Here is a 17,500-nt window from a genome sequence, read left to right on the forward strand (position 1 = left end):
TGTCATAAAGTGAAGAGAAAAAAAAGCATTACCTACTAAATAAATGTGGAGAAAGTAAGATTGAGCCATTAAGCATAATATGTAATAGTTCAGACATATAAATAATATTTAGAAATATTAAATTATTTTTTTTGTAAATGTATGTACGGCAACTTTCGAATGAGTCGGAGGGGCCATTCACGTTTGAAATGGTCGTGACATGTGAGTGGACTGGAAGACTCGTTTTAGGTAAATGCAAGAAAAATGTTCTAAAGAAAGTGCTGTGAATATAAGACACACAGCAAAGCATACGCGATGATCATTAATATTGCATTAACTGTGTTACAGAAAGAAGAAAGTGCTTGCATGTTAAGTGCCTTTTAAAGTTGCACTAGTTTGAGAATATGCATTTCATCCTTGGGTTCAGATGAGCAATGATTGGAACAGTGACTAGACGGTTTCTCTCTCTCTCTCTCTCTCTAGACTCTTTCTCTCTCTCTCTCTCTCTCTCTCTCTCTCTCTCTCTCTCTCTCTCTCTCAGAACTAAGGCTTCATTGGTTCTAGCCTGAAAATAGGTTATAGAAATTCTCTCTCTCTCTCTTCTAAAATATGACGTTTGTGGCCTTAGTCTGTGAAGGGGTTATAGAAATTCTCTCTCTCTCTTAAAATGGTTCTAGCTTAAAATGGGTTATAGAAATTCTCTCTCTCTCTCTCTCTCTCTCTCTCTCTCTCTCTCTCTCTCTCTCTCTCTCTCTCTCATATGTGTAAAGAGAGCAAGACTCGAGTCTCTTCTCAGAGGGGAGATGAAACAGAAGTACCGAAGTATAAAGTAGGAATATAAGTTTTTTAATTTTTCAAAGCAAAACATCTTGGTTAGATGAGTTGGGTTAGATTAGATTAGATTAGATTAGATTAGATTAGACAGATTAGATTACATGTAGGTCTAGTGTAATTTGGGTGTAGGAAACATAATGAGATTATTTCAAGAAAAAAATTCTATGGTTAGTTTTGAAGATATGGCGTCCCGCTTCTTTCAGGGAGAGGTCTCGGTACTCGGTTACGTCTCGGGAAAATGCAACCCCGACTATCCTTGCAATACAAGTTCAGAGGATCATAGCCTAAATAAGGAAGTATAAGGAAATTTAAAAAAAATTTAGAATATTGTAATGTTGTAGGCGTCAAAGAAGACCTTCAGTTAAAATCTAGGTACTGTGGTACCGAATTTTTAATGTTTATCCCTGATATACGTCCTTATTAAAGCCTATTAGTCCATAATTTCGGTTATCCTAATCAAGAGGATGACCTCAATTTAATCTGGTCACGAATATCCTATCAAAATAAATTGTAATTACTTCATTATCCACTATGCTTCACTCCCCACCAAATAAAAGGTGGAGATTGTGAATTTTGAAATCATCAGTTTAGTTCATTCCCTTATCCTCCCTTTCGCCTCCAGGGTATAGGGGTCAAAATGCTGAGCTGTGGCTCTGTGGTTTGTCACAGCCAGAGATGACTCATATATTTAATATTTTTTCAGTTTGCGCGACATTTTGGCTGTCATTCATCTGGGTTCATTCCTCCAATAATAAGCGAGTTCACAATTCTCTGCGTTTGCCATGTCATACATATGTAAATTTATATATATATATATATATATGTATGTATGCATGTATACATACTGTATATAATGTGTACACTAGAACATTACAGTCTTCCATTTCTCATCAATATTTCAAACCTTTTGGAATCAGGTTGCTAGTCCCGAGGTCTTTCGTGACCCAGTGAGAGAGAGAGAGAGAGAGAGAGAGAGAGAGAGAGAGAGAAACTGCCTGGTTGGTGAGAACAGTATATGTATATATATATATGCATATATTGTGTGTGTGTGTGTTTAGGAATTATTGTGAGGAAGGAGGACAGGATGTTTTACAGCAGCTGTATAACTATCAAGAAGTCCTGATGGATTTGTTGCGAGTTGGAAGTGTCACTGTTATTGAACTCTCTTCTTTTCCCTCGATCTGTTTATAGTTTGGTAGACAGTGCGAATGTGGCTGTGGCCGCGCCATCTTGTTTTTCTCTCTGTAGCTGCCGTCTCACAGGAGAAGACGCTTGTGCATTGTTATGAACGTTACATTATGTTATCAACGTGGAACTGTATATCACCTTATGTTATCAACATGAAACTGTATATTACATTATGTTATCAACGTGAAACTATATATTGCATTATGTTATCAACTTGAAACTATATTACATTATGTTATCAACATGAAACTGTATATTACATTATATTATCAACTTGAAACTGTATATTACATTATGTTATCAACATGAAACTGTATATTGCATTATATTATCAACTTAAAACTGTATATTGCATTATGTTATCAACTTGAAACTGTATATTACATTATGTTATCAACTTGAAACTGTATATTACATTGTGTTATCAACTTGAAACTGTATATTACTCTGGTTATCAACTTGAAACTGTATATTTCTCCATGTTATCAGTACTAAGCTGTGTTATACGTACTCTGTGTTATCAACGTGAAACTATTACTGACTCTATGTTATCAACATGAAACTGTATATTACTTACTTCATGTTATCGACATAAAACTGTATATTACTTACTATATGTTATCAACATGAAACTATATTACAGAATGTCACGAGATAAAACTGTGTATTATTTTGCAGTATGAACGTGAAACTATACTATATTGCTGTATGTTATTAACGTGACACTTACTCTACAGTATGTTATCAACACAAAACTGTATATAATTTGCTCACGAAGGCGCCTCCTTTGTCATTCTTCAGTGGCGGATAATGTTGTATTTTCTCTCAAGAATCTTTGATCTTTGAACATCGCCCGGGTCCTCTCTCCATCGTAAGAGGAAAAGGCTTACGGAGGGAGAGAGAGAGAGAAGGGGAAAAGGCTTACGGAGAGACAGAGAGGAGGGACCTACGGAGAAGGGGAAAAGGCTTGCGGAGAGAGAGAGAGATGCGAAGAGTGGGAAAAGGCTTACGGAGAGAGAGAGAGAGAGAGAGAGAGAGAGAGAGAGAGAGAGAGAGAGAGAGAAAGCTCTCAAGCGCCCAAGGGCCCCCTTCTCCAATAAACTGGGGCCGAAGACGCATTCCGATTGTCTCTCCCCATTTGATTCGATTTGGCCCCGGAGGAAATTCGGAACATTGAAAGACTGACATTTTGAATGACTGCGCGATTTGTCGTTTCCCTCTTGGAGTCTTTTATTCCATTTCTTTTATTATCGTTTTACTTTTATTTTTTATTGTTTTAGTAATTGTTAATGATTACCTTACAGTGTTTACTCTTTAGATTTGACATTTTTATTATTCTTGCAGTAAGTATTCTGTAGCTTGGAGAATTTTGATTATTATTATTTTAGTAATTGTCGGTGATTATCGTACTGTAGTTATTCTTTAGATTGGAACGTTTTTATTATTATTTTAGTAATTAATTGTTGGTGATTATCTTACAGTAATTGTTCTGTAGCTTGGAGAATTTTGATTATTATTGTTTTAGTAATTGTTGGTGATTATCTTACTGTAATTATTCTTTAGATTGGAAATTTTTTTATTATTTTAGTAATTAATTGTTGGTGATTGTCTTACAGTAATTATTCTGTAGCTTGGAGAATTTTGATTATTATTTTAGTAATGATAATTGTTGGTGATGATCTTACTGTAATTATTCTTTAGATTGGAAACTTTGTTATTAGTAATTAATTATTGGTGATTATCTTACCGTTATTATTCTTTAGCTTGGAACATTGTTATCATTATGTAAGTAATTGTTGATGATAATCATACAATAATTATTCTGCAGCTTGGAGAATTCATTAAGAAATAAATGTGGGAAAGCAAATAGCTTTCTAATCGTTGCTGATTATTTTACGACAATCATTCTTTAGCTCAGAAAATTCATTAAAGAAAAAATATATGGGAAATCAAATACCTTTTTATTTATTTCCTTTTTTTTTAGAAGTTATGTTTGAATGGTATTATTAGATTAAGATGTCGTGTTCTTGCTCAATTTGACGTACTGGCGTAAGCCATTTTTTCCCCATTCTGAGAAATTGACTTCAAAGATTGTGATATTATTCAGAGCTTCTAATTACCTCATCCTTCGAGGCAGTTTGGTTTGAAAATGTGACAACACGGACAGCTGAAGTTTTGATATGTTACAGAGTAAGAAGTACTGAGATACTTTGGCTGGAAAACTAAAAACTTTTTAAAACTTTTCAAAACAGGGACGATACGTTGTCTTGAGAAAGAATGACTTTGTAAACACTGTCATCTTGTTATTCTGTACAAAACTGTTATGGAAATGGTTGCTAATGGGATTAACTTTCAGGTATGATGCCTTAACGTATTTCCAGTGTTCTTAAAGGTCATCTTGAGAGAGAGAGAGAGAGAGAGAGAGAGAGAGAGAGAGAGAGAGAGAGAGAGAGAGAGAAGAGTACGTTATCAGCCATGATAACGAATCAAATTAGCAAATTAGCAAATCAGATGTAGTCATATGTTAATGAAACCTTGCACACTACTGTCTCAACTCTTATTCAAAGAGAGAGAGAGAGAGAGAGAGAGAGAGAGAGAGAGAGAGAGAGAGAGAGAGAGTTCACCCTTCCTTGTAATTCCGTCACGTTTCATTAAACTGTGTCTTTTACGAGACAACAAAAAGGTCCTCTTATACAGAGCGTTTTCCTTCACACCTCAGGTGAAAGGTCGCGAAACACCGCAAGAAAAGTTAACGGATGTGCATAACGGCAGCGGGATGATTTTGTTGCCTCGTTGAATGAGTTCCTTCAGTCTGACCTTCTTCAATGAACCTGTGCTCTCTCTCTATACAGTTTTCAGGAGGGTGGGAATAACTGCGAGTTTGGGATGAAATTCTCTCTCTCTCTCTCTCTCTCTCTCTCTCTCTCTCTCTCTCTCTCTCTCTGTACAGTTTTCAGTAGGGTGGGAATAACTGCGAGTTTGGAATGAAATCTCTCTCTCTCTCTCTCTCTCTCTCTCTCTCTCTCTCTCTCTCTCTCTCTCTCTGTCACAGTTTTCAGGAGGGTGGAAATAACTGCATGAGTTTTGAATGAACCTCCTCTCTCTCTCTCTCTCTCTCTCTCTCTCTCTCTCTCTCTCTCTCTCTCTCTCTCTCTCTGTTAATTGGGTGGGAATAACTAACTGTGTAACTGTGGGATGAGGAAAACGTAAAGGTCAGAGAAGGAAAGCAAACCTTCAACGTGCAATTGCAAGACGGAAGAGAAGATCGTGAGCAGGAAAATTGAAGTATGGATCAATTGGGGAAGAGGAAGGTGAAAGAGGCAAAAAAGTCTTGATAATAAAAACTGTGGAAAGAAGAGAAGGAAGACTTTAAGAAGAATAAGTTGTCTTACAAGGAAGTAAATGGTGAGAGAAATGTCGAGAGAAGAGCGTGATATATGGCTTAAATTGAATGTGATTATTATTATTATTATTATTATTGATTTTAGTTTTCTGTAAAAAAGCTATTGTGCCGGCTTTGTCTGTCCGTCCGCACTTCTTCTGTCTTTCCTCAGATCTTAAAAACTACTTAGGCTAGAGGGCTGCAAATTGGTATGTTGATCATCCACCCTCCAATCATCAAATATACCAAATTACAGCCCACTAGACTAAATAGTTTTTATTTTATTTAAGGTTAAAGTTAGCCATAATGGTGCTTCTAGCAACGTTATAGGATAGGCCACCACCGGGCAGTGGTTAAATATTCATGGGCAGCGGCTCATATAGAATTATACCGAGACCACCAAAAGACAGATCTATTTCAGGTGGCCTTGATTGTACGCTGTAGCGGCTGTACAGAAAACTCGATTGCGCAGAAGAAACTTCGGCGCATTTTTTTTACTCCTGTTTTGTTCCATCCTTCATTTATACCACAGCGGTATTGATAAAGTGGGAAGTAACAACAACGGAAATAGTAAATGAAAAATACAGTAGTAATCAAGAAGGTTTGGTAGTAATAGTATCGTAACAGTCTCCAGTCCAGATAAGTCAGTAAAAGATACAAGCATTCACAAGCATTCACATCAAGAGTTAACCTTATTGCTTGAGGGTATGACGAGGAGGGCAGGGGAAATCGGGAGCTAGGGAAGGACTCTAAATCCCATGGGATGTGCCATGGGCTAAAAGGTAATCCTCGGATATCAGCTTTCAAAATGTTTCGCCAATTGGTAAAATCTCTTTCAGTTAATCCGATTGGTAAAACAAACTTTGATAAATGACCTTTACAAAACCAGTATCAATATTTTTGAAGGTTTAGTGACATTATTGTCCTTTAACTTTTCATGCTTTGGGTTCTTTTACTTTGTCTCTTTTTTGAGTTTTCTGTAAAAGAAAACTATTGTGCCGGCTTTGTCTGTCCGTCCGCACTTTTTCTGTCCGCCCTCAGATCTTAAAAACTACTGAGGCTAGAGGGCTGCAAATTGGTATGTTTATCATCCACCCTCCAGTCATCAAGCCTACCAAATTGCAGCCCTCTAGCCTCAGTAGTTTTTATTTTATTTTAGGTTAAATTTAACGATCCTCGTACTTTTGGCAGGTACCAACAACATAGGCCACCATCGGACTGTTGCTTAGTTTCATGGGCCGCGGCTGAGTTTTATGGACCGTGGCTGAGGCCAGCACCAGACAGAATGAAAAATCTTCGGCGCATTTTTTACTTGTTTTTATTTTGTTTCATTAGTTACTTTTAACATTCATCGTTCATTTGCCTTTATTTTTAATGGGGGACAGGGCTCTTCATTGTTTTGTTTTCTTTTTGTCATCTTGGGATGAGGTTGTCAGACCCATGACCTTGTTATGAAAAGTCCTGAATATTAGCCAATGGTGCCTACATAGTTTTATAGAGGCCAATAGCAAAAGAGGCATATATATATATATATATATATATATATATATATATATATATATATATATATATATATATATATATATATATATATATAATGTTATCAGTACGTATGAATCCTTGTCTGATTTCGACGCTGCAAAACGAATGAGGGGAAAAGACTCTTCTTTGTTATCTGAAAGCTCCAACGTTAAGGAAAATGTTATTTTACCGGAAGGGGGAAAAATGTTTTAAGTTATGGTTACACACCAGGACTGTATCTACTCTAAAATATGACTTCTGTGCGACCAGCCTCAAAGGGGTGTAAGATATTCTCTCTCTCTCTCTCTCTCTCTCTCTCTTTTAAAATTATGGTTTCTGTGGTTCTAGCCTGAAAATGGGTTATAGAAACTCTCTCTCTCTCTCTCTCTCTCTCTCTCTCTCTCTCTCTCTCTCTGAAATATGGCTTCTGTGGTTTTAGCCTGAAAATGGTTATAGAAATTCTCTCTCTCTCTCTCTAAAATATGACTTCTGTGGTTCTAGCCTGAAAATGGTTACAGAAATCTCTCTCTCTCTCCTCAAAATCTTCTGTCGATAGCCTGAAAACGCCTTAGAAATCTCTCTCTCTCTCTCTCTCTCTCTCTCTCTCTCCTCTCCTCAAAAATACGACTTCTGTGGCCCTAGCCTGAAAACACCTTTAGAAATTCTCTCTCTCTCTCTCTCTCTCTCTCTCTCTCTCTCTCTCTCTCTCTCTCTCTCCCCTAAAATATTACTTCTGTGACTCTAGTTTGAAAAGAGGTTATAGAAATCGTTCTCTCTCTCTCTCTCTCTCTCTCTCTCTCTCTCTCTCTCTCTCTCTCTCTCTCTCCAGTGAATCTAACTTTTTGAACAGCGCCTGTAGTAGCCTGGTCTGAAAGGAGTAAAATGATGTAAGATTACAGAACTTATTCCCCTTTTTTCCATTTTTTCCCCGGTTTTTTCTTTTTTCCCTGTTTTTTTTTCCCCGTATGAAACCTGAATTTATGGAAGCGTTTGTTCGAATATGAAAAGGAAAGTTGAGAGTGGAGCAGACATGAATTTAGAGTAGGCAGGAAAAAAATACCCCTTCATGGAATGGCTTATTCGGCGAATGGCATAGAAATCGCCTCTTATTCAGGGCCGGAAGGAGAGAGAGAGAGAGAGAGAGAGAGAGAGAGAGAGAGAGAGAGAGAGAGAGAGAGAGAGAGGGAGAGAGAGAGCGTTTTACTTTCTTGAATTCATGGGGTAGTGAAGGAAAGATTTGAGAGAGAGAGAGAGAAAAAAGAGAATTTTTACTTCCGTGAATTCATGGGGTAGTGAAGGAAAAATTTGAGAAAGAGAGAGAGAGAATTTTTGCTTCCGTGAATTCATGGGGTAGTGAAGGAAAGATTTGAGAGAGAGGGAGAGAGAGAGAATTTATGGAATATTGAAGAAAAATTTGAGAATTTATGGAATATTGAAGAAAAAGAGAGAGAGAGAGAGAGAGAGAGAGAGAGAGAGAGAGAGAATTTTTACTTCCGTGAATTCATAGGGTATTGAAGAAAAGATTTGAGAGAGAGAGAACTTTTTACTTCCGTGAATTTATGGGATAGTGAGGAAAAGGTTTTATTGTTTACATTCCATTCGTCCCTGAATTATTCTGTTTCCGTTCTCTCTCTCTCTCTCTCTCTCTCTCTCTCTCTCTCTCTCTCTCTCTCTCTCTCTCTCTCTCTCTCTCTCGCCAGTGTACGTATTTTATTACCCATTATTCTGGATACCTTTTGCTCGAGATTGTGAAGTACCTCATTGGTCTGCTTCTGCCAGAGATTTATCCCTTTTAGGCAGAGTGGTTCTTAGTGATAGGTCTCTGTTTCCTAACACTGACTGATGGTCTCTTGTTTATCAATTTTTCATAAGTTATATTTCAACAGAGATCATTCGCCTGATCCCCTTCTCTTGCCGAGAGCAACTAGATTTACCGAGCAGCAACACCAATATGCAGGAAATGTACCACGCTCTCGAACTCCTCGATTCCAGAGGTCCTTTTTTCCTCACACCGTTGGACTGTGGAACGGTCCCCCTGAGGATGCTGTGCTATTAGAACCTCGAAAGTTCAAGCGGAAATGCGATGCATTGCTACCCTAAAACAATTCGCCGTGTGTTTTACTCATTCATATTTTTATCTGTTTGTTAATTTACTGATTTATCTCCATTTCTCTTCTGGTAATTGATCTCATCTCTTTCCATTTCTTATTGTCTTATGTAACTTCTTTCAAATGAATACTATAATATTCTTTGGAAGCCTGAATTTCAAGTCAGTGGCCCCTTTAGGCTTGTTCCATATGGATTAATAAGAGTTTTTCTTCTGAATAATAATAATAGTAATGATAATAATCCGAATAGCTTCGATATATCTTGTTGATATGAAATAATCAACACACAATCACGTGTGGAGCAGAAATAAATTTCTGACTCACATCAGGATCGAACCCAGGTCTTTCAGTTGACTAGTGTGGCTTGGTTGGCAGCGGTCTCGTCTTTCAATTGAAAGACCTGGGTTCGATCCTGATGTGAGTCATACACACACACACACACACACACACATATATATATATATATATATATATATATATATATAGAGAGAGAGAGAGAGAGAGAGAGAGAGAGAGAGAGAGAGAGAGAGAGAGAGAGAGAGAGAGAGCATTCAAAAGTCTGGCATTCACATTTGGAGAGAGAGAGAGAGAGAGAGAGAGAGAGAGAGAGAGAGAGAGAGAGAGAGAGAGAACAGTCTAGTCTGGCATTCACATTATTTGAAGAGAGAGAGAGAGAGAGAGTCTAAAGCCTGACATTCACGTCATTTGAAAAGTTACCTTTCAGAAAAAAAAAAGATCCACCTGATTGACAGAGGTGTTTTTCGTTGCCTTGGTTGTAAAGTGGAAATTTTATAGGTTCTGTATAACACCTGTAGAAGTAGACACTTTTTTTATTTTTTTCCATCACTATGTTTGCCTGCTGTAGGTTAAAGGTCGATGATGCACCATTATGGCTAGAAATGCCTCAGGTTTGTTTGTTTGTTTTTAACATAGCAGAATGCGTATTTGGTTGTGTTTGTTTGTGCGTTGGTGAATGGAAGTAGAATTATGTAGGTGTGTGTGTCTAAATCAGGTTGGGTAGAGTTTAATTACATTTCTTTGGATATGATTTTAAAACGATTTTGAAAGGTATATGTACATACATACATTTATATATATGTATGTGTGTGTATATATGTATATAATTATATATATATTTATATATATACATATATATTATATATAAAGGTTTGTATGCACACATGTATCAATGTAAGCATGTGTGTGTGTCTGTCAGCCTTTTTTTAGTCATTAATATTAACAGCTTTTTATTTTTATTTTGCAGTCAAGTTTATCACGACGACCAGCATGAATCAGTGACGGAGATGAGATCGCCATTAAATGAGAGATTATTCAAATAACGTTGGGACTCTGTTTCTGTCCTGAAATCAATGACACGCGAGAATTAATCCCTAAATCTCTCACTTGGATTACTCTCGTCGCTTCTGTCTCTCTTCTCTCTCTCTCTCTCTCTAGAAATGAGGGATAAGTGTTCGTTATTTACGAAGGAGTAAATATGAAGAGGGATTTAGAAATTAAGTGTGATTGAGTCTCTCTCTCTCTCTCTCTCTCTCTCTCTCTCTCTCTCTCTCTCTCTCTCTCTCTCTCTCTCTCTCTCTCTCTGTGGAGAATGAGTCAACTGGAAGAGAAATAAGTCTAGACTATTGAATAAATTTCAAGCTTCAGTTCTCTTGTAACTTATAAAGGGAGATGTTGTTTTAGCCCTTTATGCCCGAATTAGCTTTACATATTTCATTCGTGTAGCTCAAGTTTTGGAAAGTCTTAAATTCGTAAGTTTTGAAAAGTCTTAAATTCGTAAGTTTTGAAAAGTCTTAAATTCTTCTTATGTTTTGAATAGTCTTAAATTCTTTTTAAGTTTTGAAGTCTCAGATTATTAAGTTTTGAAAAGTCTTAAATTCTTAAGTTTTGAAACGTCTTAAATTCTTAAGTTTTGAAAAGTCTTAAATTCTTAAGTTTTGAAAAGTCTTAAATTCTTATTAGTTTTGAAAAGTCTTAAATTCTTATGTTTTTAATAGTCTTAATTTCTTCTTCAGTTTTGAAGTCTTAAATTCTTAAGTTTTGAAAAGTCTTAAATTCTTATTTAGTGTGTAATGTGTAAAATCATGTATCATAAATTTTGATGCTTTGAAATCTTATTTTGTAATGTTTAATTTGTTTTTTTGTTGCGTCTCTGACCTTTGTTTTGTGACACCAGAATATGTATTTATTAATTAATCATTGACTTGCATTTTGACACATTCGTTTTTCTCCAAGGATTGCGTTCGTAATATGACGTCTGGGTTCCAATAATTCTTTTATGCCACAAATTTTGAAGTTTTAAAATCTTTTTGTAATGTTTAATTCTTTTTATTTTTTGCTGCGTCACTGACCTTTGTTTTGTGACGCCAGTGTGTGTATTTATTAATTAACCAATGACTCTCGCTTTGACACAATAAATTCTCCATGAATATATTCATGTTATGACGTCATCTATTCCAAAGATTCTTTCTTTCTTATTTTTTACTTTTGTAGAAAAAATATTTTGAAAAGTTACTGCGATCTTTTGACAGGCAGGGTCGTTTTGTCTGTCATTGCTTGGTCACGGTCATAAAACGGACTTATCGTACATAAACTGGTAACCCCTCCACTTCGTGTAACTTACTGAAACTTTAAACAACCTCATTTTCACTTGCACTGAAGCTGTTTTGATATTTCACAGGTCACTTCATGCAAACCTTGTATGACCTGGATTGTCAGTGGTCCCGTTCCTTATGACATTTGTTCACCGAGAACTCTCACATTGCTGCATTTAAATGCGGTCTTTATCCTCATTTGAGTTTTCCAAATCACACTGGAATGTGCTGTTGTTCCTATCAGTGTTCTGTATTGTATTATGTAAAATTTCTAAATAGATTTTCATTCTCTTTCAGGTGAGCCTCACTAGATGTTTACGCAGCGGTGGTAAGTTGCAATTCACAAACTTAACACTATTTTTATTATTATTTTTGTTATTGTTATTATTGTTGGAGAAGAAATGCTAAGAAAATATTCAGGAGTCGGGGGGGGGGCGTGGCTCTTTGGGCCCCTTTTGAAATATTCATACAATGTTATTATTTTTAGAACATTAACATTCTAAGATATTTTTTTTATCCCTCCTTGACAGGCATAAAGCAGTATATATATATATTTTTTAAAACAATTTGTTATCGTGTGATGCAAGTCAGGTCTGGTTCATGTACAGGCAGACGATGTGTATGAACCAGACCTGTACATGAACCAGCCCTGACTTTCATGTACAGGTCTGGTTCATGTATACAGGTAGACGATGTACATGAACCAGACCTGTACTTGAACCAGACCTGGGTTGCATGTACAGGTCTGGATCATGTACAGGTAGACGATGTACCTTAAAAACGAATGGATTTTATTATCCCTTAATGAAATTCGGGTCTCGTTCACGTACAGGGAGAGGACAGAAATGGAAGTTCTTGGGACCAGTCAAACCTTGAATGCACAGAGACCTTTGTACATCTGGCACTCTGCTTCCAGGCACACCTATATACCTCGCCCGCTCCATCATCCATCCTTCTTCTTCTTAAGCAATGCATTGGCAAGGCAACTTGAATGCAAAGCGAGAAGAAGTTGAAAGGAAGAACAATAAGGCATTAATGCAAATTCTGTCTTTGTGGTTTAGCAGCTGCTTTTATTAGCTTTTATTTAGCTGAGTAATGGGCGTTTTGTGTGGTTTAGCAGCTGATTTTATTAGCTTTTATTTAGCTGAGTAATGGGCGTTTGGAAGTGAATGCTGTAGTCACTTCGCATTTATTTCTTTTCGTTTATGTCTGTGTTTAAACAAATTGTTTCGTTCATTTGACATAAACATTTATTTACATATTTTCATGGTTGCTTCTCCATAATGAGCTTACTATCATTGATGTGATTGACAGTTTGTCTGTTACGTAATTATGTAGAAGAAGAAGAAATAGAAAACTGTGAATTTTGTAGAAGGAAAATACAGAAAAATCAGTGAATTATGTAGAAGGAAAATAGAGACAAACCCAGTGAGTTTTGTTGACGGAAAACAGAAAAACTCAGTGAATATTGCAGAGGGAAAATACAGAAAAAGTCGGTGAAAACTCAGTGAATTTTGTTGAGGAAAATCGAGAAAAACCCAGTGAATATTGTAGAAGAGACAGAAAAACTCAGTGAATATTGCAGAGGAAAAAAAAAATAGGTAAAACTCAGTGAATTTTGTAGAAGGAACACAGAGAAAAATCAGTGAATTATGTAGAAAGAAAAAAATAAAGAAAAAAATCAGTGAATTATACGATAAACAAAAGAGTAAAATGCAAGAGTAAATCTGAAAATGTAAATGTGAGCAAGAACTTCTCACCTTCTATCCCCAAGCCTTCAAACTCACCTATCCCCCGCTCTCCCCATCGCCCCCAAAACCTCCCATCCTAGTTGTACTTATCACCCTCCTCCCCTCCTCCTCCTCCTCCTCCTCCTCCTCCTCCTCCTCCTCCTCCTCCTCTAGCCTATAAATACCACCGGGGGAACGAAGAGCCTATTTTGCAATGTTTGCCCATTGACGGGTCGAGTGAAACTGTGCAACTTCTGACATAGCAAACAGGCGAAGGTCAAACAAGGTCAACTGAGGAGGCCAGTTTTTGGAGGTTGTTTTCTCACCTCTGTTTTGTTTTAATCTTTTAATTGTTGTGGGATTTTGTGGTACGGGTTTTTTTTTGTGGAAGGGTCGTGTTTGTTTGTTTATTTGTTTATTTTTAGTAGTTGATTTATTTTAGGGTGCTGGTGTTAGTGGTGATGAGAACACTATCGTGTTTTTTTTTTATTTTGTGAAAGCTTGCACTTGGTAACAAGTGTAGTAGGTTTCATTATATATATATATATATATATATATATATATATATATATATATATATATAAATATATATATATATATAATAACAGGAGCCTTTTGCCGTTGTTATGGGCTCCTTTTATATATGTAATTTTGTTTTAATAGAAAATATTTCACAGTCATATATATATATATATATATATATATATATATATATATATGTGTGTGTGTGTGTGTGTGTGTGTGTGTGTGTGTGTGTGTGTGTGTGTGTGTGTGTGTATGTATATGTATATGTATGTATGTATTGATACTATAACCACAATCTCCTGAACATGTACAGTAGCAGGAGAATACCTTATCGATTCAGTGTGTCAGTTCCATTAACGCCTCCCTGATTGAGAGAAGGCAGTTAACGCGAATGAGTTCCTCAGGTCAGGGAGCCTTCGAACTTAATACATATATAGGGTCTTCATGGAATCCAATTTGACTGAGATTAATATTCCCTGCACTCTGGATTGGCGTCGGCTAATTGCTCCTTATCCAGTAATTGCCTCTCCTTGGGAAATCTCTCCCGTTGAATAAATATAATTTTTTAGTTTTAGCTTTCTGTGAAGGAAAACTATTGAATGGCTTTGTCTGTCCGTCCGCACTGTATTCTGTCCGCCCTCAGATCTTAAAAACTACTGAGGCTAGAGGGCTGCAAATTGGTATGTTGCTCATCCACCCTCTAACCTCAGTGGTTTTCAATTTTTTTAAGGTTTAGGTTAGCCATGGATCGTGCGTCTGACAGCGCTTTCCGGAGGCGTTGCCGACGCATATGGGGAGCAACTGGACTCTGCCCGGCCTTAGCTGAGACTTTCATGCAGCATTATACACTGTAAAGAAAACTCGATTGCGCCGAAGAAACTTCGGCGCATTTTTTACTTGTTTATTTATTTTTGACGTTTAACCTCGCCTTTGTTTCTTGATATGGGCATCGTATTTCGTCACACACACATTATCATCTATACACCATTCTCTCTAGTAAAAGGTGATTCCAGAGAAAGAATAAGACAATTACCACTGCCATATTTGTCCCTCAGTAGCTTGGTCAAGGACGAATCATTTGCGCAGAAATATTCCAGAACTACAGCCTCATCAAATCCTTACACAGAAGGAAATTATACATACATTTATATATATATATATATATATATATATATATATATATATATATATATATATATATATATATATATATATATATATTATATATATATATATTAAATTATATATATATATATTATATATACATATATTAAATTATATATATAAAAAATATATATATATGTGTGTGTGTGTGCGCGCGTGTGTGTACGTACTCCCACGTACGTACACTTTCTCGTGCATGTGTGATACAACTTAAGATGTACAAGCGCAGGGGTCAGAAGCAAAAAAGAAAAAGAGAAAAAAATAATGTTTATGCAACTGGCAAAGAAAGGTGAATTTTTTTATTTCAATTTTTTTTCTTTCAAGAACCGCGAGTCAATATTAGCTCATAGGTTCGGTTTATTTGTAGACCCTTATATTCATCGAGGCTTTGCACTCTGCTCTCTCTCTCTCTCTCTCTCTCTCTCTCTCTCTCTCTCTCTCTCTCTCTCTCTCGCTCTCTCTCTCTCTCTCTCTCATCGGGTCTGTGTGTTTTCTTGTGTGTGTGTGTGGGCGCCCAGGAGCGTCGGCGGTGGTTCCTTTCAAGTCTTTGTTTTGGGCTAAGCCACCGATGTGTGCATTGCTTAAGAAGGGAGAGCTGGGGTTGTGGGTTGGGGGTGGGGGCGGGGGGAGTAAGGAGGGGGGGGGAGAGGGGGTTACTAAAGTGCATAGAGCTTTGCATTCAGGGTTCGATTGGTCCTAGAACCTGAACCCTCATCCCGCGGGTCTCTCCTGCCCCAGGAACAAGAAAAGCAGCCTCCTCCTCCTCCTCCTCCTCCTCCTCCTCCTCCTCCTCCTCCTTCCTGTGTCCCTGGAGAACGAGAGAGAGAGATCATTGGTAGAATTTTAATGCATGTTTTAGGTTGATGGCTTTTTTTTTTCTATTTTTCTCTTTTCCTGTTTTCCTTGCTATGCATGTCTTGGTAATAAAGGTGATTTATATGTATAAGCACACACACATATATAAATTATATATTATATATTTTATTTATATTTATATGTGTATGTATGTATATATATATATATATATATATATATATATATATATATATATATATATATATATATATATATATATATATATATAATTTCTTGCACTTTGTTAGAAAAAGTAAAAATTACAAGGGGACCTCTTGAGTGTTTTTTAATTATTTTTTTCATCGTCTATCTGAAACTGTAAATTACTCTTTTTAACTTCGTTCAAGGGTGAAGGAAGCGGTTATTCAGTATTTTCCTATTTCCAAGGACACGTAACGTTATTACGTAGCTGTTTTAACACTGTAATCATCCAACAGCTTTATTCGCCTAATGCTGTCAGTCTGTGATATTTACGCAGCAATAATAATAAAAATTAATAGATGTTTACCGTAATCAATTTATTCTCTTTGTAATGCAACTTTATTATTAAAAAAATATTAATAACTTTATGATATTTATATGATAGCCAAGAAATTCTCAGTCTCTTGAAAAACTGTTTTTGTAATAAACAAGTTAAAAATTCGCCGAAGTTACTTCGGTGCAATCGAGTTTTCTGTACAGCTACGGAAAATAGATATGTCTTTCGGTGGTCTCGGTATAATGCTATATGAGCCGCGGCCCATGAAACTTTAACCACGACCAGGTGGTGTCCTATCTTTATTGCGGACGGACAGACAAAGCCGGCGCAACAGTTTTCTTTTACAGAAAACTAAAATCCACAATTGTGTAATAAACTGTATTACTGTGTAAAAGACAAAAGCCAATGCTTTCGAATACATGAACGGTGTGTCCTCAATGGCGTTTACGTAAAAATACCTTTTGTCTTTTACATAGTAATACAGCTTACTATATAACTGTGGATTTTTGTTACACATTTTTGTGATATTTATACTTTATATTTTAGGGATGCTCCCAAAGCGTGTTAACCCTCCGGTTATGTGCAATTCTTTTGGGGTGAGGTTGCTAGCCCCATACCCTGTTCCTGCTTGGCTGTGGCCCACCAAAGTGGATTCAGCTACCGAGTACATAACTTTCACTGTTTGGGTCAACAGAGGCATAGTTTATAATCCAGAATAGACACGGAGATTTTGGAATTACTTTTGCGTTTTAAATGCGTATCAGAGGGAACACGAAAGAAGGCGGGGAGTTCCGTGATTTTCAGATGAAGTTTAGGAGTCTCCAAAATGTCTATCAAGTGAATTCAGAAAGTTTATTGGTAAATTTCGAGTCATGTCGATGATTCTTTTCATTATTCTTGCTCGCGTTTGACTCTCTCTCTCTCTCTCTCTCTCTCTCTCTCTCTCTCTCTCTCTCTCTCTCTCTCTCTCTCTCTCTCTCATGTCATTTCCGCAGTCCCGACTCTGTCACGTTGTATCCAATTCAAAAGCCAGACCTAGACCTCACTGTTGTCAGCGGCCGGTACAACCGTTGGCTCAATTCACATAGGCCAGGAACCTCTACGAGGTGTTTCCGTCTCTCCGG

At 36.8% G+C, this 17,500-nt stretch overlaps 1 protein-coding gene across 3 annotated transcripts in view; it reads left to right on the plus strand.

Annotated features, from left to right (window-relative positions):
- Trim9 (E3 ubiquitin-protein ligase Trim9) overlaps positions 1 to 17,500 on the plus strand; it is a 328,168-nt gene that overhangs the window by 168,033 nt on the left and 142,635 nt on the right. Inside the window, exon 2 of one of the 3 annotated variants that reach the window (XM_067124901.1) lies at positions 11,922 to 11,952. The exons of the other annotated variants lie outside the window; for them this stretch is intronic. Within the exon in view, the coding sequence (XP_066981002.1) occupies positions 11,922 to 11,952 (31 nt within the window). The remainder of the gene's footprint in view (positions 1 to 11,921; positions 11,953 to 17,500) is intronic. 3 annotated transcript variants of the gene reach the window in all.

Source organism: Macrobrachium rosenbergii, chromosome 22, assembly GCF_040412425.1.
Source record: "Macrobrachium rosenbergii isolate ZJJX-2024 chromosome 22, ASM4041242v1, whole genome shotgun sequence".
Taxonomy (NCBI): Eukaryota; Metazoa; Arthropoda; class Malacostraca; order Decapoda; family Palaemonidae; genus Macrobrachium; species Macrobrachium rosenbergii.